This window comes from Lissotriton helveticus, chromosome 7, assembly GCF_964261635.1.
Source record: "Lissotriton helveticus chromosome 7, aLisHel1.1, whole genome shotgun sequence".
Classification (NCBI taxonomy): domain Eukaryota; kingdom Metazoa; phylum Chordata; class Amphibia; order Caudata; family Salamandridae; genus Lissotriton; species Lissotriton helveticus.
Window position 1 is genome coordinate 1,247,949,865 of NC_136068.1, and position 17,780 is coordinate 1,247,967,644.

At 45.2% G+C, this 17,780-nt stretch overlaps 1 protein-coding gene across 1 annotated transcript in view; it reads left to right on the plus strand.

Moving 5' to 3' along the window:
• Nucleotides 1-17,780, plus strand: part of CA10 (carbonic anhydrase 10 (inactive)) — a 964,183-nt gene that overhangs the window by 649,096 nt on the left and 297,307 nt on the right. Inside the window, exon 4 of the mRNA XM_078650807.1 lies at nucleotides 7,691-7,876. Coding sequence (XP_078506933.1) covers nucleotides 7,691-7,876 — 186 coding nt within the window. The remainder of the gene's footprint in view (nucleotides 1-7,690; nucleotides 7,877-17,780) is intronic.

Genomic DNA, 17,780 nt, shown 5'->3' on the forward strand with positions numbered 1-17,780 from the left:
TGAGGGTGGTGTGTATCCGGAAGTTCAGGTGTTCGGCGGTGTTGAGGGTGTCATCTGCATGGGTGGCAACTTTGAGGGTTGACTTGTGGATGTTGCCTATTCCTCCTCTGATTCCATTGGCGCGGTCCTTGCGGGTGATCTTGTAGCCACCAGGTCTTGTTAAGGAAGGCCACGTCTGGGGCGGAGATGTCGAGCAGATCCCAGAGCTCAACGACGTGTTTGCGTGTGGAGCGGGTGTTGAGGAGTATGCAGCGGAGGTGGTTGGGTCCAGTCCTTGGAGGTTTGGTGTTTCTGTCGCAGGTGACGCTGCAGGTGTGGCAGGAGCAGGGTCCATGGGTCTGTTTCGGGACAGCCTGGAAGCAGGTGTGGTTTCGGCCGGCGTTGAGCCCGTGGAGGGTGCTTTCGTCGTAGTGGATTCTGGTGTCGTGGCGTTCACGGGGTCCAGGGGTTCTGGCGCTGGGCGCGGTCCAGGTGCGGACGGGCACAGAAGGGCTTGCCTTAGGCACACCTTCGGCGCGCTTCTCGGCCTGCATATCAGGACGTTTGGGAGGGAGGAGCAGCTCGGAGGCGGGAGCGGGGAGTCCAATGGGTGCGCTGGGGGCGGGGCAGCAGGGAGGCAGCGGTGGGAAGGCAGGGTAGGGAGCAGTGGGGGGCGGGGGGAAGACAGCGGCAGAAGGGCACAGGAATCGGCAATGCGAGCGGGTCAGCAGGTGACGAGTGGCGGTCTGGGGGCGACCTGCCTGCAAGCAGGGTCAAAGGTCGCTCCCGTGTACCGTCACTCGGCCTGTATTTAGAGGAGGCCTGGGAGGGAGGAGCAGCTGGGAGGCGAGAGCGGGGAGTCCAATGGGTGCACTGGGGGGCGGGGCCGCAGGGAGGCAGCGGCGGGAAGGCCAGGTAGGGAGCGGTGGGGAGCGGGGGGAAGACAGCGGCAGAAGAGCACAGGAATCGGCATTGCGAGCGGGTCAGCAGGTGACTGGCGGTGTGGGGGTGACCTGCCTGCAAGCAGGGTCAAAGGCAGCCCCTTCCTAATAGCATCTCCCAAACCCAATCTGCGGTTCAGTAATAGATTACCAAATTGCAAATAGGGCTTTGTACATATTAAAATGCTTTTTCAGGTTGCAAACAGCCCGTTTCGCAGTGAACTGATAAAAGCTTCGTACATCTGGTCCCAAGTATCTTCTAAAGACCTACTACACACATTCCAATTGAAAGGAACCCTGACTTCCTAAGGAGTCCTTGCTTCCCAAACTAAGAAAACAAAAGAGGTTCCCAGCACTCTGACCACGTCTATGTCAGTGAGACATCATGAATGACAGTCATGCTAATAACGTCTCTGTCATGGATAATACAATCATACACAGTGAGTTTGTATCTTATATAAAGCATATATTCAAATGTTTCTAGGTTCCTATACACAAGATGAGGTTCAGGCAGCCAGCAGTTTGAGTCTCACTGGCTAGGTATTTCTATGGTGAGGACTGCATTGAGATCATTCACTGTTTCTCTCAAGTCCCTGAGTGGTCAGTGGGAATCTGCACATTATATAACTAGGAGGGACAATGTGCATTGGATACTTCAGCCTTAGGTATGCAGGGCCGGCTCTAGGGCGGGGTGAGCAGTGCCACCGCACCGGGAGCTGACTTCACTTGGGGGTGACTGTTTGGTAGTTTATACTGTGCTTAAAAGCGCCTCCTGCCACGTTCCTTGCCTCCAGCAATTTTCAGTCAACAATTAAAATGTCAAGAAAACTCTGATTATTAATCTTCTTCCTGGTGAGATCGGACTTTTGTCTGGTAGAAGTTTTGACTCATGGAAGTTTTGATTCATGGTAAGGTAGAACAGAGGGGTAATATGCCTGCTGCAAAGAACAGGTACCATGCAGATCACAAAGTAATATAATGTTAACAGGCCAGTGGGTTACTGCTTTTGTCTGAGACTTCCTTTTGTTAGTTGCAGTTTACAGTGAGCTATTAATTGTCATCTAAGAACAGCGTGCAGACTTCATGGTATAGATTAGAGTGTATGTATTTTGTTTTCCCCAGATTTTAATTATTCTAATGTTGCAAAAAGGGTTCATTTGGGTACAATCAGTTCTTGTTATTAAAGACAGCCCCAATCCATTGTGTTACATTTTAAATTCAGAGTTTGTGCTTCTCCAGACCGATTAATCTTCAACTATACTGCCTACCTGTATGAATGACATGTGAATCCCCCACTTGGTGTCCTCTGTCTTATGTAACATTTACTATACACTAATTTACACACCTATGATTGATTGTCTCTGTGTAATGTGTGTTATGTAAAGTGCTCAGACACCCTTCACTTTTATGAGCGACGCTATAAAATTAATTAAATACATCTGAGAGAGAGGTTATGAAGACTGTTAAAGGTTGGTAGGTAGGGAATCTGTGGCGGAGGTGGTCTGTGGGGTGCGACAAAAAACATTGTCGCACTGGGCGCCACCAGTACTAAAGCCGGCCGTGTAGGTATGTCTTGTAATTGCCCAAAATGCGTGGCAAATTCATTAATAATGACATTGTTATAATGATGAACAATGCGTTATCTTCATGCTCTACGACGTTCATACTGATCCAGTTGAAAAAAATGTGAATACATGATTTTGCTTAAAAATCTCGATTGTTGATCTGCGTGTAGATATTACTCTTTGCAACGTCTACACCTTATTACAAAATACTCTCATTTAAAAGATGTGTTATTTTCTTGTAGGTATTGTTGAATTATATGCACAGCTTTGGTGTCAGATTTCTTCTATGCAGTCTGCTAGATGTAGCACAGAGCAGTAAAGACGATACTTATACCAGATATTAAAGACACCAATGTTAGTATATGTACTCCTATTTACGGAAATGAAATATAATGCTAAAGAGTATTCATAAGCTTTCTCTGTTCACAGGAAAAATGATATTCCTTGTGAAGCAAGCCCTTTCCTACTGCCCAACCATTTTTGTGGGTGTCCCCTTTCCACAGTGAAAACCACTGACTGCTGGTGGTATGTTTCAGTATGTCAACCATACCAGGGCGGCATTGTTTTTACAGAATAGGCAGAAGGCTAGTGTCTCCAGTTTCACCATCAAGTCTGATGCTGCTCCATTCCCACTAGCCTTCCTCGGGGTTATGCCCCAACCAACCCAGCATCTCTTAAGAGGGAGAGGGTTAATATGTGTCTGTTGCAGCACATTACTTGCCCTTATGTGGCACAGAAAAAGCTTCAAAGTGCGCGTGGCAGGCCACACAGTCAAATTACAGTGAAAAGTGAGTCACAGGTAAAAAGAGGAAACTTTTCTGGACTCGATGTACAAAGTGTTTCATCTTTCTAATTGTAGTCTTTGGAAAACTAGAGTTTGTATTCTTTAAGGATTGGGAAAGGACGTTAGAGCTGTTTGAAAGCTATAGGGATATTGCTTGAAGCAATGAACCAATCAGGTGCCAAACCTTTGTGATAGCTGGTGCCTACAGAGCTGAATGGACAGCTTGGAAGGTATTTTGAGATCCATCCGTGGGTAGCTTTTGGTAACGCAGAACATTCTGAAGTTGATTCTTGCAGAAACAGGGAGCCATTGGTTGTTCAGCTGGGCAGGATGGATGATTATGTAGGTTGGAGGGTGAATATTGTTCTGCCTATAGTGTATTGCACAAGATAGTGTTTCTTAATCAAACAAGGCATTTCCTTGTAAAGAGAGCATTTCCGTAGGCAATACTGAAGAACTTTAAGGCACAGATCCTCAAAGGTTTAGTGCCAGGTTAGCATTAATTTCTTAAACCTGTTTTGGGATTAACAAACCAACACAAATTGTTATTGGTTTGTATGGAAAAGCACAAAACGCTGCTTTGAATTACTTTGCGTCATGCGGGCGCTACATGGGGGTACATGGGCATTCCCATGCAACCACCCAGGCTTTTTGAAGCTAAACCTTTTCTACTAACACTGGCAGACGGGGTTTAGGGCTAAAAATTAACATCGCTAGAAAGCAACATTAAAAGGAGAGATTTTGTCATTTCTCCTTGCTTTTATATCTTTGCACGCGTGATGCACTGTGCAGCACATATACAAAGTAGGAAAAGCTTTGCAGTGTCTCTATGCATAGTATTTTGTGCTAGAAGGATAGCCAGTACAAAACATATGGTACGCACCGTAGCGCTATGGCGCAAAGGTGTGTGCGTGGGGCTGGGCAGCTGAATCAGCGCCAGTGCTAGGGAGAGGGGAAGAGAGTACCATACCTCTGTGACTATGGCTCTCTCCGGCTCTCTCTCTGTCATGTAACACAGTGTAGCCTCTTTGGGTGCTGCGCTGCTTTGCCTGACGGCTACGAGAATCTGGGCTTTAGTATCAGATGAGTGATGCCTTCAAATGGCTACTGAGAAAACTGATATGATTTTTGGGAAGCAAAAAGTGACACTGGCATATTTACAACATGGGGCATTTGATCTTCAACTGAGATTTTGTGGCCAAAAAGAACACAGAGATTTCAGATCTTACTGTGTTAGATAGAGAGTCAGTCTGCACCAGAATTCCTTCTGGAGATGTGGCTGGCAAAGGAAAGCCTACGACCAGAATTTTGTCCTTCGACCTGTTCAAGTAAATTCATATCTTCCGTTTCACAGCCCTACCCAGCACAATGTTAGTGGATTAAGTCCTGAAACTGGCTTCCATTGAACTAGCAGTGCTCATACATGCACATCTGGTCGTTTTCATGTAGACATTAAACAGAAGGGATGAGAAGGCCAGGACCTGTCAGATTTTAAAGTAGAAAGTGTCTGCTGAAATTATGAAAACCTAGGGGCATATTATCAAGACAGACGATAAAATTATCGCCGCTTTAGCGGCAGAAAACGGCAGCTAAAACAGCAATAATGGGCTTGATATTATGCTCTATGGAATTCCAATTTAAGCCCATAGTAAATGTGAAGGACATGGAACATGACCTTCAATTGGAATTCCATAGAGCATATTATCAAGCCCATTATCGCCGTTTTAGCTGCAGTTTTCTGCCGCTAAAGCGGCGATAATTTTATCGCCTGTCTTGATAATATGCCCCCTAATTGTTTACCTATTGGCTTTGGCGTGAGAAGAAAGATCTTAGTTTCTTCGGGCTCCTCATCATAATCCCAGACGTCCGCAAACTTATGATGTTTAATGACAGGCAGACCCAGGAGAATTAGAACAAATGGTAGTGTAGCGTCTACAGCAATCCAAGAGATGTTCTGTCATATTATGGACCGTGGACCCCTCCACCAGAGCCAATCTGAAAATGGACTAGTTAAAGTTTAGTTTATTATGGAACTGATTGAGGTTTTGCTACTGCTTGGTGGTAGGACTCTACATTGGTTTAAAGCTAGGATACTTATGGTCTATACAACAATTGGGTTTATGTGGTTACAAATGGATTTTCTTTTAAAAATAGTATAATAATGGTGTATTCAGGGACCAAGACCTGTAAAAAAAATAGATTCACAGAGGTAACTGTAGTTACAGGAGAAGACACGGGATGTTATGCTGTATCCAGTGCAGGGGTTTTATGATGAAGAGGACCTAAAAGAAACATGTATTCAAGGGGAAAGTAGCATTCACCAGTAGTATTTTTTCTGTTAAAAGGATGGAGTACATGGTGGTGCTGACATATTATCAGTTCTGGGCCAAAGGGCTTAGTGAGTGTTTTTTTTAACTGGTGAACAAAATATGAATATCCTGCTGCTTACTCCATGATTTGGGAGGTAACTTCTGTTAAGTCCTGAGCATAGTTTTTTTTTTTGTTTTTTTTTTGTTTTTGAAAACCTTTATTGGTCATTAACACATGGTGCACAGCTCATTGCCTACAACCCACATCCGTAGGCCGGCAGCTACAATGTTCCTTATGAAGGTGTGCATGTATTTCCAGTGGGGGTATATAGTTAACACAGCATGCCGCCTACAACCCAGACGGGCCGGCCGCGATGTACTTAGACGTGGACCATAGAGGAGATTGTATGATATCTACATGATCACAGTGCAGTTTTTGAGCAACAAAGCAGTGAGGTTACTTTTAACATTTAAAACAACTTTACAACATATTATGTTCTTTTCCTTCCCCCAAGTGAAGCCACTATGTTGGATAAGTGGCGTGATGGAGCTTGTAGCGTGGGGCGCGAGTTTGTCGTCTTATTCCAGCGGGTAATGTTGGGCCAAGCCGGCCGTGCCATTACCCCTTCTTCAAACGTAACTCCGTTTTGGGGTAGGTATCTCTCATTCTTGCCATGCAGAAAGTATGATATTATGCCTTGCTATGGGTATGTTGCAGTGAATATTTACCTGAGTGAGACTAGCCGTACTGATACAAAACCAAAGGGAGGGGGTGCCAGCCGCCTCGCAATCCAATCCCTTCATGCTTTTGGCGTTTCGTGCTTGGGGGCGTAACGGTTGGTGCGACGTGTGTCTGCAATTGCAGGTCCTAGGGTATGCAGTTTCCAGAAGGGGAAGCACATTTAGAGGGTGCGCGCGGGAGTTATGCAGTTTTTTAGTGTGAAATTGGGTGTGGCCCAGGTGTGGGGGCGGTGGTGCTGTTACTGCCATTCATCCCTCCGTTATCTCCCTCAACGGAATCCTCATCATTGTGTGTTTGAAGTAGGTATGAAGTGAGGGGGCCCCATAGATCCTTGGGACGTGACTTATGTGGTAAGAGGTCAGCATAATTGTGTAGTTGTTCCTGCCAGGTAGCCATGGTACTGAGCCAGTCCTTAAATTTAGGTGCCCGCCCCCTGCCCCATCTGCATGCCACCAGTCGCTTAGCCAAAAGAAGGCTTAGTGCAAAAAATTTGCAGTTTGTCTTTATCGCCGGGTTAGCGAGTCCGAGTAATGCTATTTTAGGACAAGGGTCTATGGGTATTCCGATCATTGCCGATATAGCGTCAAACACCTCCAGCCAGTATGAGGCGACTGCTCGGCATCCCTACGCTAGATGTATAAAATCTGCTCCCGAGTTGCCACAACGGAGACATCGATCGTCGTCCAAGTCCTGAGCATAGTTCTTTTTAATTCCTGTAGGAGGATCCTTCGTGTCACGGTGTGAGGTGGAGACAGATTTTCGATATCTGTGGCCCAGTTTTCCACAGTGGAGAATGTCTATTAGGTCTTCCTTGAGTCATTTGTTTACGGCCTTCGACTTCTTCAAGGGGCACATGGTCCAGTGATCGAGGATGTTTGCCAACCTGAAAATGTATTTCTCTCAACGCCTTTCAGAAGTGGTTGTGGAAAAACAATTTGGCAGCAGTACAAACCTGAGCTGCCTGTGTGTGATTGAAGCTGCTAGCCATAGAAGAAAGAAAGTGGTGGTAGGAAGAGGCCCAGGGAATGAGCAGCATTGTGACTTGAGGAGTAAACATGTTCACAGGATACCATGCAAAGATGTCTAGAGTGGCTCTGATAAAGCGATGGTGGGGGGATCATCAATCTATGTTTAATTTACTAATGATGCTGCTCTTCTCTGAGAAGCAGAGTTTTTATTTGCAAGCATCATGTTCTTATCTCGGCAGGGCAATGTTCTTAGTGCATTGATATAGTCTCTTGTAGATTGTTTGTGTGGTCCGGGTTTACAACACACAATTGCTTCTAATGCATACTACGTGTATTCCGAACGTTTCATAACTTCTAAAAATAAAATGTAAATATTACTTAATCTTATTTTCCTTATTCTAGGTCAGTGGAACAATGTACAACACAGGGAGGCATGTTTCCTTAAAAGTGGACAAGGAACATTTAGTAAACATTTCTGGAGGGCCAATGACTTACAGTCATCGCTTAGAAGAGATCCGGCTACACTTCGGCAGTGAAGACAGCCAAGGGTCAGAGCATCTTCTTAATGGACAGCCGTTCTCTGGCGAGGTACGTGTTTTCAAATTAAATGACAGAATCTTCTAGCATTACTTTTAACCTAATATTAGTATGTAAATAATTACTTAACCTGCAAAATTAGTCTAATTTTAGAATAACAGAGTGCCCAATACAATAGAGTGCTGTATAATGTTCCTGCAAACTTAAGGTCAAACTGACCTATCATTCTTCCATTCTTACCCTCTTTTCTGATTAACTGTATTGTACCTTCCATTTAAGTTTGCTTCACAACGATTCTCATTTACATACCCGAATATTGTTTCTAGCATGAGTTCTACACGTGCAAAACTAGCGGCGTATCTTAAGCTCCTGGCAAATATGGTATTTAGCACATGCGAATACAAACTATAAATAACACCGAAAAGAAAAGTTCAAGGGGTGCAAATTGGTCCATCTTACAACGGCTTGAACCGACAGAAAAGCAGCACAAATAGAGTGAAATTGAGCACAAGCTCAAACACACTGCACACATGGTTCAAACATCATTTAAAGAGCCAGTAAATTTGCCCCTGAATCTTGCAGATGACTTTGGACTTTCCTTGCAGACTCTTTGCTGAACACCTTTCTGCAGACATTATGCAGAACCTTCCTTTGACTCGTACCCAAACTATTTCCCACATCTCATTGCCCCTTGAATGGACTCTTTAAGATATTCCCCTATGTCCCATTGCTTTCCCAAAGTGTGGTTTAGACTGACATTTACTTCAACTTACTGAAGACTCCTGACCAAGCTTCTGCAATAGTGTTTCTAATACTCTTGTACCTTATCCCTATAATATTTTTTAGAGCTATTTGATGTCTGAACTCTGAGTATTTCTGTGCCTTGGTCTGTGCTTGGAAAACTTAGATTGCTAATGCATAGAAAATAAGAAAATAAGAATAATTGCAGGGACAGAAGGCAGCCTGATCCTAAAATGGCGCCCCCCCTACCCCCCCCCGGTAAACTTCGGGGACATTGCTCTCTCTTGTTGGCGCAAGAGAACATCACTTAAGCTATGAAGGCAGCTCTTCGTAATCAGACTGCTCATAATCATTCTGAGCTGTGAGTTTCTGTAATTATCTACACAGTAACCATTTCACCAGCAGACTGCATCTTGCCTGACCCTAAAATGGCGATGGTATGAAGACACTTTACTCACCTTACATTGCCTGAGCATGAAATGACTGCGCTCCTAATACAAAGGGATTATCCTCACGAGCTATCTCTCAAGAGCGACCAACCACCTATCCGCACCCTCGCTAGCTATTCTCTCGGGAGCTGCCAACCATACTCCTATACTAATAGTGAGCTCCACTGTGGAGCTGTCACAGTATAACTCAGGCTCCCACACGGTGGGCGGCCACCCTTGCTGCATAACTAACCCTATTGGTGCTCGAGCAGTCCACCTGAGCCAACATGGCAAGACCTGGCCTGTCCGCTATGGGGGAAAGTTCTTGCACTCTAGTCTACCCCCAAACCTCTCCAAAACCGCCATAAAATCCTTCAAACACTCCACCTTGAAAAGACACTCTGAGACACTGATCTCTGACCTATGTTACAGCGAAGACAACGGCACAGTCATGAATGTCCTCATCTTCTATTCTAGAACATCTGCCTGCCGCAAAACCTTTGCTCACCACTGCAATGTACGTGCTACCAAGAACATTCCGTACGGCACTAAACTAACTATAGCACCCTCCCCAATGCTGCAAGCTGATCTCACCATCACTCTCTATAAAAACGGCATTGTTTTGATCCAAGCCTCGCCCAAAAACCAGAATAAATTTGAAGACCTTTTTACCCTCCTCAGAAACCTCGTGCTCTATACTAGCAGGGTGACTATCTCCCACCCTGATGAACCCTCGTCCAGCCCACCCAACGAGGCTAACCACCCACAAACCTCTCTAAGATCCTCCAACACTGATCACTCCAACCTCTCCAGCAAGTCTCCCGTTCCTCCCAACAGAATCTCTTCTAGACCCTTGGTCCCCTCCCTACTAACTCCCCAAGTAGACCATGTCACTGGTACACCATCTTTGAACTATGATACAGGTCGCGCTTACCTTTCCCACACTGTTGAGTCCTCACCCAGCCCTTCCAGCATGGCCAGCCACCCATCATTGACCACCCAAAACAATCTAGCACATCTCCCGGCCTCGCCAACAGAATCACCCCTAGACTTTTGGCCCCCTCTCTACTAGCTCCCCAAGTAGACTATGGCACCGTTACGTCCCCTAAGACTTACTATACTAGTGCTGCTTGCCCTTCCTGCCCTCAATCCAACCCGCAAAGGGGCTCCAACATAGATCCTATGGCTTACAATACAGGCCATACTAGTCCTTTCACCTATTCACGTTGTCAGAACTGCTCCTGAACCATTGCCCCCCTGCCAAACACGCCATCTGCATGGTCACCATCAACCCCAACAGACCAGCTACCCTCTGCAACAGAATGGTGGTCGAGAGTAATCTAGCGCCTGTTCCCCTGTCTGCCTAGACTCCGGAACCTCCTTCCAATTCCTCCCTATCTGGTCTTTTAATTAATTGCCGGCCAGCAGTTAAGCACGCCGCGGACATTGCTGATCTCATCCTCTTAAAAAATCTCGACTTAGTGATCCTTACAAAATCATGGCTCAATGAATCCTCATCTCCATACCTGGACCTCCTAGTCCCTCCTGACTACAACATCGCTAGGCTAGACAGACAATCTGACAAGAAAGGAGGAGGCATTGCCTGTATCTACCGCTCTCTATTGCCTCCCTTCAGATTAGCTAGCTCACCCCATCAGAAACCTGGGGTCTTGTCGCAAACATTGGTTAACGTAATCTGTAAATATGTTATCTCATCTTGATTATTTAGATATTTATTCTGTAAATACGTGCCCTTTCTCCCTCATGAACCCTGCACCCTGCCCTCCTTCATTCAATCCGTAACTGGATGATGCTATGCCTACTCTGCACATGACTATGTATTCCTGTAAAGCGCTCTGATACCCTAACAGGTCAAGTTCGCGCTCTATAAAACACATAAATAAACCACTATAAATAAACACTAATTGGGATTAGTATCTGAGCATCAAATTCTCATGTTAATGGCTTGTATTGCAGGAACCAACAGCCTGATTCATCAACGGGCCGTTTTGCGAGCCCCTAATAGCGATTCATAGCGAATCGCTATTGAGGACTCGCAAAACGGTATTCATGTAGGAATTGCTAAATAAATAGCGATTCCTACACATTCCTTATTTGCGAGTAACAATTTGCTACTCGCAAATAAGGAATAACTCCCCATTCATTCCTATGGGCCAAAAGGCCCATAGGAATGAATGGGGAGTATCCCTTATTTGCGAGTAGCAATTTGCTACTCGCAAATAAGATAGCGATTTTAAGGGTGCCAGGGGTGTCCAAAGGACACCCTGTAGCACCCCTTAAATGCACATTTGAACAGGTGTTGCGCACACACATGTCCAAAGGACATGTGTGTGTGTAACATGCAAAAGAAAAAAATGCACTAAAGTGCTTTTTACACTATTTTCGCAATTTACCACCAAGTCAGACTTGGTGGTAAATTGAGACCAAATATTGCGATTTCGCTATTTCTAATTGGTTGATGAATTGCATTTAAGGAATCTCTATTAGAGATTCCTTAAATCCAATTCCTCGCAAATATGCAAATTCTTAAATAGCGATTTTTGCATTTGGGATGATGAATCCCAAATGCAAAAATTGCACTCGCAAAAGGCAAGATTCTGAGAATCTTGCCCTTTGCGAGTGCAATTTAGCTTGATGAATCAGGCTGATAGCTCCTTGTTTGTTTAATTCTAGTTTGCCTAAACTTCTTTAGGAGGCTTGGCCTCCCTGTTGCCATCTTCCATCACTACAGCTTGGTCTTGAGAATGATTTATTTGAACTTATTTACTAATTTAAAATAAACACCTTGAACTTGGCTACCGATTCCTGGTCCTCATTGTGTAGCCAAAATGGTTACTGTTAATTGAAATTGAACAATGATTGGACAAGAAATGCTAACTCTCTTTCCCTTAGTGCAACTTTTAAAGATCCATTGGAGGACCAAGATAGAAAGAAATTATGTGGTTTAGTGATCCAGTAAAGGAGGAAACCTAAACTCCTACCTGAGCCCAGGAACACTGGATCACAGGAAAACTGTATCTTAAATTCCAGTTACAAACATATTGGGGCTTATTTACAAGCCCCTGCACTGCAAGAGCCTGACGTTTTTTAACACTCCGGTGGCACAGATTACAAACTCATATCTATGAGGAAACGCAAAGCCACCATGCATAGATTTGAATGGTCTCATAGATATGGAATAAGGCAAGGCAGCGCAAAATGCTGTGTTGCCTTACTCTGCGCTCAGGAGGCGTTCCATGGACTTTGCAGTGGGTTTATCATGCAATACCCATGGATTTTGACTCTGCCCCAGATTTACAAGAGTATGTAAACCTGGGGAAGCACCAAATCTTTACGCCGCCTGAAGAGATTCATAACAAGGAGACATTTCTTTATTTCTCATTATTTCCTCTTTCTATGTCTGCTGCATTCTGCAGCACAAATAGAAAGAGGATAATGCCTCGTAGGACTGGTATTGTGCAGGAAGATGCCTCTTCCTGCATGAAAACAATCCTGTAGACTACACAGACATCTTTGCACTATGGTGCAAGGGTGCCTGATATGGTGCTAGGCAGCCAAAATGGCACCAGCATAGGGAGAAAGGACAGGAATGTATGGTACTGAATAAATAAGGTGCATTCCTACCCTTTCTCTTTGGCTTATGGCAGCAAAGCAAGGTGACTTGCAGCGCTGCCCTACGCCAAATCTCCATAAATAAGGGCCATATTGTCCCCCTGGAGTTTATAACAGAGAATCTAAGTCCATTGGGGCAATCATTTTATAAATGATATTAAGGACATGATATAATTGTCAGATAATTTTGTCAATGAAATTCTGACAAGCAACCATCATTTATATTTAACTCAGCAGGAACAGAGAAAGATGGTTCTGGAACCTTAAGTGTGTCATTAGGCAGCAGAGTGTGAATCATTTGGAGCTGTGTAGTGTACCCCAGGCAAAGAGTTTCAAATGTATTTCTTTTATTGACATGGAGTGATATTAAGGCTGGAGTGATACCAGAGCCTTTTAAACAGAGAATGAGCTTGGCTTGAAAATGTGGTACTCTTTTAGGTTTACTCTGTTAGGCTTAGTTCTTCATCTGACATAAGGAGGATTACACAAAGCTGAAGAGGGGGACGTACACACTTTTGGTCACATTGTTGACTTGTTATGTGAAGAATAGATCTGGGTTGGAGAGGTCTGCAGGAACTCTAAATGGATTAGAAGGAGTGAGGGAAGGGTGAAGCCCACAATGACAGTGTTAGACCTGGCATATCTTGGCATGATTACCCCTGACTTTTTGCCTCTACCACCTTTGCTTTTAGATGCTTTGGGTACTTTGCCACTGCTGATCAGTGTTAAAGTACAGGAGTTCCCTATGTAAAATGTAATGGTGATTGGTTGGCCATGATTGGTATGTTTGCCTTACTAGTAAAAGTCCCTGGTGATGTGCAAGGGCTAGTAATGCAAGGGCACGCAGAGAAGGGAACTCAGGCCTTCAGTGTAGGGCCCACGCGCAGAATGCTAAGTTAGCATGTAGTCCTGACAAGTGCAACCACTTGTCAGGCCTGACTTTCCCTTTTACATACACATGGGGCACCCCTGTGGTAGGTACCAGGTAATCCCTGGGCAGGGTGCAGTGTAGGTAAAAGGCAGAACATAAACTGAGGTGTGTGTTATGTTCTGACAGTGAAAAACTCTCCATTTCGTTTTTCACTGCTGAAAAGCCATTCTGTCCATAGGACAGAACGGGGGAGGCTGGGTGTTGTGTTTGTTAGCCTAGTTTCTTGTCAGTTTATAATGAAGAGGTGAAGTTTGGTACATGTGGACCTACAGTGTCATAATGCATCTTTTTGTGAAGGTGGTTTTGTCACTCTGTGGTTATAAACCACTCCTTTAGAAAGTGGCTGAGTTTTGTATTCTGAGCATTTCTGTGTGTCTCTGAAATGTGGATTGTCTGTCAAGGAATTGAAAGGTGAGAGGTGCTGGGAGAGGTCTTGAGGGGTTGAGATGGCACCAGGCTGCCCTGCATCTGGAGAGTAAGGGAGGGAGAAGCCCGGGAGATGAAAAGGCCTGAGCTGATGCTATAAACTAATTGACCCATCTCCTCCTGAGTGATTAAGGATCCAGACCCCTAGTATTAAAGGGAGAGTGGTGACTCTGAGAGGGCGACACCCAGTACTGATTTAGGGAGGGGTCAGGGACCCCTGAGCACATATGAACTTCAAAGACATTAGGGGTATAACTATGAGAGCTGAAGCCCCTGAAAGTGGAAATTAAAAAAATATGGATTGAGACTGTAAAGGCTTGGACCCATTCTGTGGGCAAGAGAAACCTCTGCTAAAGAAGGAGCAACTGAAGAGACTGCTGTGGATAGACCAATCCTTGCTTCGTGATCTGGGGCTGGTCTGCAGTTTGCTGTTCTAACTAAGGAAGAGGCTGTTGGGACTCGGCTTGGAGGCGCTGGGTCCCCCTGTTTGAAGAAGACTGTGCTTTATGCTGTGTCTTGTAACCCCAAGGGCCGAGGTGAGCTGGTTCTGTTTTGGAAACACAGGAACATAAACGTTTCTAAAGAAGACTCTCAGGTACGCCGTGGGTGAGTGTGCTCTGTCTAGCCTGAGACCTTCGCAAGTTGTGCCGTGTGATCTTGGGCACCTGGAGTTTCAAGTAAAACTCGGATGCGCTGGGAGCGTGTCATAGTGCAGCCCGGGTGTTGGTGAGGAGCGCCTGGACATGGTGTGGACCAACGGAGGAAGAGAGTCTCGGACGCGCATGGTGCGTGTTATGTTGCAGCCCGGGTGTTGGTGAAGAGCTCTGGGGCCACGTAGGGACCAAAAGAAGAAGTGAGTCTGGACATTGTGTGCACCAGGAGAAGAGGTGACACTCAGACGCGCAAGAGTGCGTGTCGTGGTACAGTCAGGGCGTTGGTGAAGAGCGCTTGGACATCATGTGCACCAGAAGAAGAGGAGAGACTCTAACGCGCAGGGTGCGTGTTGAGGTGAAGCACAGCATTGGTGAAGAGCGCCGGATCGTCATGAGCACCAGAGAAGAGGCGAGTCTCGGATGCGCGGTGTGCGTGTCGAAGTGCAACCTGAGTAGCTGGTGAGGAGTGCCGGGTTAGGTTGTGCACCGAATTGAAGTAAAGTCTCCACAGTGCTGGGGGTTGGTCTTAGTGTGGACTTAGACCGCCGGAGTGAGGGCCAAGTCACATTGGGGCCCTTGGAGTCAATCAGCAGCAGCCCGGACCAGCAGCCACGGAAGAACTGAGCCACCGACCTGAGTCTGCCGCTGCCCGTGACAGAGTTCTGGATCACGGCCCAAGTCGCTGACATCGGGGAGAAGAGTGGGATCACGCTCCCCCAGGTAACGGGGATCAACACCTGGGGTGGGGTGAGGGCCCGGAGGGACACTCTATCGGCCTCCCGCTTTAGTGAGCTGCGCGAGCCATTGCTTCAGCTCGTATCCCGGCCCGTGCTAACCCAAGACAGGGCAGTACTGGGCCGGAGTGAGAAGCAGTACTTTTTGTGTCATCATTTGTTCCATAGCGGGGCACTGTTAAGGGAGCACGTAAAACTGCTATATTATACTTTGCATTATTGCTGCTAACAAACTATCGTATGACGCCTGACTTCATTTGTGCCTGACGAACTTTATGCTTGGTACCCTACATACTACGTTATTTTTTCCCTTGCGTATTACCTGATTGTAATGTGGCGTATTGCTTTATTTTTTCAGTGTACAGCATCTGAGTATAACGTGGCACAGTGTATTATTTCTTCATTGCACCGTACAGGAATTGTATCGTGACACATTGCTTTGTTTCTTCCTGGTACAGGGCATGCTGGTGGTGAAACGCATTGCATTATTCCTTCATATGCAAATTACATGACTGTGGTGCTACGTATGACATTGTTTCTCTGTTACACAGTATAAGAGAATATCGTTACGCATTGCAGTATTGTTTCCTTTTGCAATGTGTGTGATTCTAGCAATACGACTTGCCTAACCTTTTGGGAAACAGTTAAACGTCTCAGTCTCAGACGGTGTCCTTACTTAGCCTAACGTTGAACCGAGGGGTCGTGGACGCAGGCCTCCAGCATTTGGTGGCGGTGGTAAGCAACAGGGACCTCAACTTCCAACAGACAGCCTTTAGAATCCTTGGCGACAATGAAGAGAATTTTGTTGGTTTCATCTTTGTGTCAAAGTTAGTTGGCTGACACCAATTTGTATGTATGTATTTATTGATATGTATATGGCGTGAACCTAGCTGTGAAACTATGGAGTGCTGTACATTACATGAGGGGATGGGAGATAATTGTAGATTGTATCAAATATGGATCACACAAATATATTTGACAATAATTCAGGCACAGGGAGATTAAGGAATTTGCCCAGAATCACAAGATATTGGTCCTAATGCCAAAGCAAGGATTCAATACTGGATCCCTAGGTTCTAAAGGCAGCATCTCAATCCCCTACATCACACTTACTCCTTGCGGTGGAGACAATTATGCAATAATCTTCTATTTTGAAGTTGTTTCAGTATTCTAATTTGTTTTTGAATATCACCATCATACACATGGTTGCCAGCATTATTACTATTATCGATCTCTGCATCCATTTTGTTGTTAAAGAGTTTTGGTGAGATGGTTAAAGCTTGAAATACACAACAACTCACTTGAGTGTTTTTAAAAAAGAAAGAATCACGCTTTACTTAAATGTTGTAGTTTGAAATCAATGATTCAAACCATTGTACCATTATGCACTTCAAACTAACTCTAGCTGAGATACAAGAAGGCTATAATAATAATAAGAATAATAAAAAGAATAATACAGACATTTATAAAGCGCAAACAGCTACCTCCAACAGAGGTGTCCCTGCGCTATAGCAGTAGGAGGCAAGCGAGATGAGAAGAGAAGGCCAAAGAGATCTAACCTAGGCTAAAGAGCCAGGACTTTATGGACTTTCTGAACATCGGCTCTGTTTGGATTTGGCGGATATTATTCGGCAGGGAATTCCATAGCTTAGTTGTTACCACTGTAAAGGATCTACCCCCTAAGCATGCTTTAACAAAGCAAGGTGTGCATAGCAGGTTCTGAGAGTTGTACCTCAATGAGCGGTTTTGTTGGTAGCGGCACAGCTGGTGTTTAAAGTAACTAGGGCATTTGCCATGTATTGCCCAAAAAGCCAAAGTTAAAGCCTTAAACTCAATCCTTTTTACTACCGGCAGCCAGTGGAGCTGCCTTATACGTGGAGAGAAATGATGACGAAACGATACACGTCTAATCCATCTCACAGCCGTATTCTGTACCATCTGCAGTCTTCTAACTAGGTAAGTGGGCAGACCCAGATATAGGCAGTTAGCATAGTCCAGCCTGGATGTCACTGTGGCATGGACAATGACTCTGCAACAGTCCTCCGGCAGTAGATGTAAATATTTCCTCAGGTTTCTTTATTTGCTGAAGCAAGAGGCTGTTACCTGCCGAATTTGAGCTGTGAAAGAGAAATCTACTTCCCATTTCATGCCCAAATATTTTGCCGTAGTTGCTTGGGTGGAAGGCAGGCCCATTTCACCTGGCCACCAGGTACTAGCTGCTGTCGGCAGAGTCTTGCCGAAGAACAATTCGTGTCTTCTCTGCATTAAGTTTAAGTTTATTGTTGTTCATCCACTGGCCGATGTCTCTCAGGCAACCCTTAAATCTCATGAAGGAATCCGCACCACAGACTGGTCTTCAAAGGAAAACACCAGGTGGGTGTCTGGCATATGAAATTGCCTTCACTCCCC